General features: G+C 24.7%; 1 protein-coding gene across 1 annotated transcript in view; it reads right to left on the bottom strand.

Moving 5' to 3' along the window:
* Positions 1-8,147, bottom strand: part of LOC102672940 (uncharacterized protein DDB_G0271670) — a 12,190-nt gene extending 4,043 nt beyond the window's left edge. The window contains exons 1-2 of the mRNA XM_031510404.1: positions 7,041-8,147; positions 6,639-6,944 (exon numbers count right to left, since the gene is read on the bottom strand). Coding sequence (XP_031366264.1) covers positions 6,639-6,690 — 52 coding nt within the window. The 5' untranslated portion in view covers positions 6,691-6,944; positions 7,041-8,147. The remainder of the gene's footprint in view (positions 1-6,638; positions 6,945-7,040) is intronic.
* Between the last annotated feature and the right edge of the window lie 1,508 nt (positions 8,148-9,655).

The following is a 9,655-nucleotide window of genomic DNA, read 5'->3' as shown; positions in this document are numbered from 1 at the left end:
TATCATTTATATTTATATTTATATTTATATTTATATTTATATTTATATTTATATTTATATTTATAATATAATATATTATATTTATATGTGTATTTATATCTTATAAATCTCTATCATATAAATCTATCATTTATCTAATCATTATTTATATGAAATCGAAATCAAATTTCATTTAAAGCATAAATAATTTTTAATTTTTTTTTTGTATATATTATGTATATATTTGTATGTATATATTACTTTATATATGTATTACTTATGTATATATTACTTATGTATATATTACTTTTCGAACAAAATCAAAGAATTTAAATTTAGAAACTAAATTTTAAATTTAGAAATATACTAATTCAAAATTTATGAGTCTATAAAATTTAGTATTCGTGCTCTACTTTTTGATCTCTATATTTCTGTTCATAGTCTAATTGTACAGAAATACAGATTTAATTTAAATTTAATTTAACTGAAATTGATTATAAATATAATAAAATTTAACTAAATTAGACTAAACATAAATTTAATCTGAGTCACATAAATTCTTTTTCTAATTTAAACTAAACTAAAATTTAAATAAAATTTAAAAAATGAAACTCGTATTTAAAAATAATTTACATTAATAATTATAAACATAAATATAATTTCATAAATATAAATAATATAAATTCTATATTCCATAATTTAAGTTAAATTTAAAAATTAAATCTAATAAAGGCAATAAAGAAAACATATACTAAATAAATAATATTTACATATAATTAGTAAGTATTAATTTAATTAAATTGATGATAGGAAAAAAAAACGAAAAAATGAATATAATTGAAAAAAGAAAAAAATGAATTTGATATAGAATATTTAACGGCACAAAGTAATAAAATATTAAGATAAAAACTAATATTTGCTAATATAACTTTTGAATTTATGAATTTTTAATTCAATATTATTGAAAGATAAAAACAATCAAAAAGAAGAAATCAAAAAGTTTCTATATCCCAAATTTAATACTTTATATTTATTTAATCCTAAATTCTATTTTATATCTTGATTCGTATAATTTTTATTTTCTATTGATTATTACGTTTATACGATTATGTTTTATTTTAGTTTTAATCATGTAACAAATTAATAATTACAAGAATTGAAAAAACATCGACTTTTAATAATAAAATATTTTATATCTATATAATAAATAGCTATAATGTTCCCGATCTTTTTTTAATTATTTTTTAATATTCAATATTCAAATAAATTTGAATATTTTTTACATAAAATATAGAAAAAATTATCTTTGAATTAAGCGAAAAGATTATATTAAAAATATTTCTATGCAAGGTATTTACATATAATATGTATTTATATATAAAAATGTCAATTGAGATTTATTTATTTCTATATTTTATATTATTTCTTATAAACAAGATAAAACTTTTTCATTCTATCTTCATCTTGCTTCGATTAATGCAAACTTCAATTCAAATATAACTTTCATATTAATTTTAATTTTCTTTAAACTTAATTCTTAAACAGTATTCCACGAATATTCTTACCAAAAATAAAAATGTAATTATATTAAATAATGTATCATGTAATTAATGTTTGCAATTAAATAAATATTAAAAGATTATTAACTAAAAATGACAAACGACAAATTAAAGACAATTAATATATATAATAAAATGTCCGAAAACAATTATATTTATATAAATTTTTAAATATTCAATTTTGGCATTCATTCATATGAAAACTATATTTCATCCATAATATGAGCTATTATGCATTAAAACAAATTAATAAATGTTTTAGGGCGTAAAAGCGCCATTGAGATCAATGATTCCGAGGATAACGCTTCACGTTATAACGTTATAACGTGTCGAATAACGACTTGCACGCACCTGGTGACAGTGCGATTCACACCTCGAAACAGCTTATCGTAGTTATGATAAGCTTCTCTCTGTATTTGTATCAAGCATCTGTGTCTTCGACAAATCAGTTCAATGCGTATTTACAAAAATTTGTATTGTAAATGGAAAAGATATTGTTTGTTTCCCACTGTACATAGAAACTTGTACATAGAAGAAGGAAGAAAGGAAAGAAAAGAAAAGAAGAAAAAGAAACGAAGAAAAAGAAAAAAATAGGAGTCTTAAACCTGAGAGTTATATATTAAAAATTATATATTATATTTATTGATTTTATATATTTTTGTTTATTATTTTGCAATTATTTATTATTGTTCACTATGTAAAAATAATAAAAAATTTGGAGTAGATTAAGAAAATTATCAGTTAAGAATAAAAAGAATTCTTAATTTTCTTTATTTATATTATGAATATAAATTTTAATAAATATATAAACTAAAATATAATTATTAAATAATAATTAATAAATAATAAAATAAAATTTAATTGGATGATATTAAATAATAGAATTAATTAGATAATAGAATAAAATAATAATGATAGAAATAAAAATTAAAAAATTAAAAAACATATTTAAAAATATGATTTAAAAGAAATTAAAAAATTAAAAGTTCAATAATTTTATAAAATCTCTTTTCTGTATATTAAATTTTAAAAATTAGAGGCAAATTTTTTTTGTTAGAAAATAATCACTATTTTGATTTTTTTCATTCCAATTTTATATACATATATTTACAATTTAAATCGGTGAAGAAACAACGCAAAATAGAAGGTTAGAATTCGGATTCTTATACAAATATCAAATACAAATATCAAATATTAAATATTATATTAGAATATTGAATATTGAATATTATATTAGAATTTCATTAAAATCGTGAATCTGGAAACTTCCTACAATGAAAATATTTATACAAACTTCGTTTTAAAAAAATAAATTGTCGAGAACTCGATAAAAGAAAAACGAGCTACTATCAATTTCAGATAATGGTGAAAGAGATATTTAATGACAAATACATATCTTTAAACGACGAGTATTGCGAATATTGCGATGCTATACTATATCATGCATCTTTATTATATTATTCGACAATTGTTCAAACAGACGAAAATAACATCTGGATAAATGTGTAAACTCGCACGAAGACATACGGTTGACCGCAGAATGGATATCTTCGATCATTCGTCGTTAGGGACATACAAATAGATGGCCACGTGATTGGTATGTATGTATATATTTTCTCAGTTTCTTGCTTTTCTTTTTATCAACATTTAAATCTCTTTTTTTTTCTTTCAATCATTTCTTTTTTTTCTAATTTTTCTTTTTTGATTTTTAATAGAAATAATGAAATGCAAAATTGGCATGTAAATCATATATGTGAAATAATAAAGTTGAAATGATCATTGTCAAGATTTACAATCTAAATAAGAATTTGAATGAAATTAAAATTAAAATTAGAAACAAAAACAAAATCATAGGTAGAGCGATTACTTTGAATGACTCTGAATCTTATAATCGATATCATATTTCAAAATTCATTAATGTTCATTCCATAGAAATGTTCATTCCATAGAATTTTTTTCTTTCTTTGTAGTTTCGACTTAATAGACTAGAAATAGTAGAGTGTAATCTTTCTGCATCTCTTTTAAAATAAATCGAAGAAGGAATTGCCGCCAACTTTTGCAGAGATTATAAATAAAATACCGTACAAATATATGAATATATTATACATATAGATAGAGAGAGAAAGAAAGAAAGAGAAAAATGATTGCCAAATGGCTGCGTGAGAATAACATTAAGGTCAATTTATGTTCTAACAAGACTGGCGCTGCTGGGTTTGAGCCGAGTATTAATATTATCACTATATCTATAGAATCAAAAAATATATACAAAGTATCCCAGATGTTTTAAAACAGGTGGCATAAGCAAATAAGAATGATTCTGTATATAAAAAAAATCAAAAAAGAAAAATATAATTTTTTCATTTTATATTTTATTTTTTAATAATTCAAATTTAAAAAAAAATTACTAACAATTTGTAATTTTTAACTGGATATGTATGAACTATCAATAAGAGAAAATTATTTTACACGTAATAAAAAATGAAATTTTATTATTTAAATTCTCATTTTTAAGAAACGAATATACATACAGTAAAAAAATAATGATTTGTGTATTCGATTAACTTTCAATTTTGATGGATTATTTTTCAAATTAATAACAAATTCTATATTTTTTAATTATTTACATAAGATAACTAACCGTTTCAATTAAGAAATTAATCAAATTCATTTAAATATATTTGTCAAATTTTCAAACTTATTTAGCTTAAAAATGAAATAAACGAAAAAATATTATTTATTTTTCGATTTATTTTTACTTATTTATTTATTTTTATTTTTTATAAAAAATTGACAATTTTTTTTTGTTCACTTGTATTTACTTATGACATATAATATATAACAAAACTTTTTAAGTCAATGAGTCTTGATATTATAATTTTTATTATTTTGTTATAATTTTTTTATTTAATATATATCGAAAATTTGATTGACAACGATTTTTCGAATCGAATCGAAATATTTTATTCCATTTGTTTTAATATTCAACTTATTCTGAGTTCTGAATCAGTTGCATGTTTAAATCAAATCTATCTTAATCATTAATATTGGATTCCTATTAATATCATTTTACTTTTGCTCTTTTGCAATTCATTTTTCTTTTATTTTTTGCAAAATAAGAAATAATTTATTTTGATTGAAAATCCTTTTTAAGCATATATTAGAGAACGATATTTTAGATACTAAACATAAAATTTTCTATGCAAAAATATTAATTGAAACTTCTTTTTCTTCTTTAATTGAAACTTAAATTAATAAACAAATTAATTTTGCATCAGATGAATCGAGATATAAAATTGAATATTTTATTTCTGTCTTTTTCTGATAAAAAAAATTACATTATCCATAATTTAAATAAACCAATATTTTTGCATATCAACTTTTAAATTTGTTTCGATTGAAATCAATTATAATAATTCAAAATCTATAATGTTGCCTATAAATGATTTAATTTTATATATGATACAATCAATCAATAACTGTAAATTTCAAATACTCTAAAAATCCGAAAGAAACGGAAGAAACATAGAAAAAAAGAAGAGAAAAAAAGAAATCTGTTAGAAAGAATAGAGAAAGTAGTAAGCGACAAGCAAGGATTGGAAAAATCGGTGATCGCGATGACACAGGGACTATATGGAACGAGTCAGAGGACGGAAGAGGTCCGGTTCAGATAGCAGGTGCAAGGTTTGCGCACAGGTGGGTGGAAAGTTCGACGTTTACCATTCAACAAAGCAGTCAACTCTCCCTTGTTGCTCGTCCCTGTCTTTTTACCTGTGTGTACCTGTACTATGAATAATAGGATATCGATTATACTCAACAGTTTCGACAAGGTTAAATCTGATTTAACTAGTAATCATATTCTTGGAATTCGTCATCTCAATCTTAGAATTCTGTTAGTTTACATTTCATTTTATTAATAAAAGAAAATTTTTAGTAAGAAAAGAAGATAAAAGTTTATATGATATTTTTAAAAATTTTTTGTTTCAATTAACTTATTTGTAAATTTCATTCGATCATCGACTTCGTCTTAAGTTTTATTTAAATTTATCGAAATAAATAGCATATTTATATTGAAAAAAAAGTAGATTCAATTCGTTTAATTCAAACAACTTAAATAATAAACAAGATTTCAAACTTGATCGAATTTTTTTTCAAATGATAAATCGTCAAATGAAAGAACATTCAAATTTTTAACATTATTGCAAAATTATCGCTCATCAGTCATACTTTTTGTAATGCTGATATTAGAGATCGAAAGTGTTAGTCGAATAGTCTTAAAATAAATATTTTTTTTTTTGTTATGTCTCAGTAATAATTCATTACTATGCAAGAAAAAAAAATTTAAAGAAATTTATAACATAAAATAATATGTAAAATAACATAGTAAAATAATATGATAAGTTTCGAGTTTGATCAAAAAATCGTTCGTTTCGTGCAAGTCATTTCAACTATTAGTAGTGTGCGCCAACCCACGCTGGCGCCGCTATGTCCTATCTCTCTTTCGGATTCTCCTTTTCTATCACTTCTCCCTTCCACCATCTTACCGTTCTCCACAGATCGCATTCTCTTTCCATGTGTCTCCCTGCTCCAGAGGAGAGCAACCAGTCTATTCTATCTTTCTTCTTCGTCAACTCTATTTCGCAGATGCATGACATTTGGTGCTGCTGAAGCAGTCGATCTACTCAGACTCGACTGGCGCCGTTTATAACGATAATTATCATTATTCGCAACTCCCACCAGACACACATTATCAATCGACCGAATGAAGACATTTATATTGCTAACCTTTATGATTCTTTTCGCGGTAATTATTTGTAACTGATACTATAAAGCGTTGAAGCGAAATAGAAATAATGAAATTAGAATAATTTCTTTTCAGTCAGATATCGTTTAAACTTTCTCATAAATATTTAAAAGAAATTAATCGAATAGAATAGAAATAGAAATATTTTGTTTATTAAAATCGAAATATTAAGATATAAATATTATTTCAAAAGATTTGATTCAATTCGATGATTCAATTCGTACCCGTATCGATTATCGAAAATATTTTTAATTTCGCTGAAACTATTAAACTATATATACCTTTATAAAAATATTTACCTTTCATTAAAACCGACAATTCGGATACTGATTCAACTATGTGATGGGCCATATCGATCGATGATTGAAAGCACGAAAGCACAATCTTCTTTGTCTTGATCACCACACTTTCCGTTCATACATTACTTTTCATGAGATAGATCTTACGAATACGTATAGCGGTCAGTCGTACCGGCAAATCGCATTACATGTTTCGCGACTTCTTTGTTGCTTCAATTTCTTCTGTTGTTTCTTAGGTTTCCCTTCTATTATTCTAGCTTCCTTTTTGACACTTTTTATAGTCCGTATTTGAATTTCGTTGCACCCCTATGAGGAACAAACGAAAAATGTAAAATCACGAATAAAAAAATCAGGATCACGATTACTATTCGCAACACATTATGCGAAAATTTATTCACATACGAAGTTAATTCGAGTCCAAAAATCAACGAAGCACATCCTGACACAAGCACGGTCGAGAAGATACTGATTCGCCTCGTGCTTTTTCATCGCACACGCGTGCGATAGTCCCAAGTCCCAACTGGTCTGCCTGCCCGCTGTGACTTTGCTGCCTCTAACGTTACCACCGCCATTACCACTACACTACTACTGCCACCACTACTCTGTTACCACCACTACCATGACCAGTACTATTAACATTACCATCAGTATCGATGCCGTCGATTCTACGGATACGATCACTACTACGAACACATTGAACATTTCTTTTTCAGCCTCCGCATCACTTCGGTCTGTTCAAGAATGTATCATGTATATCGGTTTTAGCACCAATACCGCTGCGCGAAGGCGCCCGAAAGTCGAGTAAGCTTCGTCTCGTCGCGCTTGGAAACTTGACCGGACACAACACAGATGAGTTTTAAACACGTGTATTTAGTTTGCAATTGAACGAGGTCGAGCATTTCTTTATAAAAAGTACTCTATACAAATAAAATTATTATCAACATAGTGATGGTTGGTGATAGAAATGGTGACGTCACAATTTGGTGTTGGTATTACAAGTACTGGCATTGGTGCTGACGATGGCAGGCGAAACAACGGGGAAGAGGTGTACGGCGCGTATTGTTGGTGGCAGTGGCAAGAGGCAGCGGGGGCCGACAGAACGGCGCCAGCCGGCCGAGAGTTTGACTCGGTTTCTCCGTGCGCTGCGTCGTGCCGTGTCGTCCATCTTTCTCTCCCGCTTCTCCTTTCCTCTCCATTCCACTTCATTCCTCTCTTTGCCATGCCTCACCTCACTGTTCTCGCTCTTTCTTCCTTTCTCGTGTTACCATGCTTTTTTTTTTGCACTCACTTGATTCCTTCCTCTTCTCTTTTACTTGAACGTCTGTTACTGCATAAACGTCTGAAACATCGTCGACTCGATTTCGAGTCAACCACCCGCAGTGGATCGTAATATTGATGTTGCAGTCTTCTGCATACGAAAGAAACGCAAACTTATGAGATTCTGTTTTGTCTATTACAGTTTATGAGTGAGAATTTTCGTTAAGTGTTTAGCGGGAATATATTAGTTTACTTATCTTATTTTAAGATAATCTATATACTTAGCTATCTATCTATCTAGATATTATTATTTTTGCAAGCTTTTAAAGACATTATCGTTTTGTCTTTGTTTTTTGTTTGTTTGCTTGTTTTTTACTTTATTTTTAAAATTTTTATTGTAGGTCTAATAGATTAGCTTTTTATTCATAGAGTGTTAAAAAATATTTCTAGATTGGTTTATAAGTAAATATACGTTTAAAAGCAGCACAACGATATTTAAAGATGATTCAAATACTTACAATTAGTATATATAGTATTAGCATTGGATATCTATGTATAAAAATCATTTCATGCCAAATCGATCATGTTTTGATATCGATGTCAGAGATTTTTTTAAATAAAATATGATGATCGTTCATAACTTTATTGTACTGTATAATACATTATATTGTAAGAAGAAATATTGAGAATGTGACAAATTATTTTATGACTTATTTTTCTATTTTGTATATATAATATATATATTTTGAATCTTGTTGAAGAAATAAGTAAGAAGAAATAAGTATAATTTTTTCTTTATTTGTATTTATAAATAAATTATTAAGAAACATTTGGGAAAATTTTTTATTTAAAACCATAAAATTTAATATTCATAATTATTTAGCTCCATTATTTCAACTCATATATTGATTTAAAAATTTTAATTATTTAAAAATCTATTTTTCAATTTTTTTTTATTTTATTTGTCAACGTTTCTTTATTCCAAATTTAAAATATTTATTATAAAAAATTTAAAATATTTGTAAGAAAAAAAAATTTTTATCTAACATATATAAAATCAATGATCTTTATCGAAATTCTAACAATAAGTAAACAATTCACTGACCGAGACCTTGTCACTAAGTGACTTACTACTGTTGATCGACAGTTGTTTAGTTCAATATGAAAGTGCGTGGAATATATGAGCATATTTATATGGATAATTCATAGATCTTGGTTTAAAAATATTAAATATATATTTCAATTTATAAATTTGTTTTAATTTATATTATTTTGTGTTAATTTATATCAACTTACATTATTTATATTATTTTATTTTTTAATTTATTTAAAAAGCAAAAATTATAAGAAAAAATCTTGTCTATCTCAACATGATATAGATCTTATATTGAATTCCTTTTTTTTGGATTTGAATGAACAAAAAATTATCATGCCATATGTATATTTTCATATGAATTTATCATTATTTGTATTTTTAAAAAATTTTTCTAAAAAATTTCTATTATAAATATCATAAAGAGAAAAAAATAATATAATATTTTTATAGTGATTGCNCAAAGCCTTCATTTTTGTTTCAATAATTATTTTATTTTATTATATTTTATTATATTTTATTATATTATTTCTATAATAATAGCTAATAGCAATAATTTTTTATATAAGTAAGAGATAAATTTTTTAAGTAAATAAAAATTGAGGTAAATAAAAGATAAGATTGAAAATGAAACATATTAAATAAATTTTTACTAAATTTAAAAAAA

The sequence above is a fragment of the Apis dorsata genome, unplaced genomic scaffold, assembly GCF_000469605.1.
Source record: "Apis dorsata unplaced genomic scaffold, Apis dorsata 1.3 scaffold_225, whole genome shotgun sequence".
Classification (NCBI taxonomy): Eukaryota; Metazoa; Arthropoda; class Insecta; order Hymenoptera; family Apidae; genus Apis; species Apis dorsata.
This window is presented reverse-complemented; position numbering and strand designations above follow the sequence as displayed.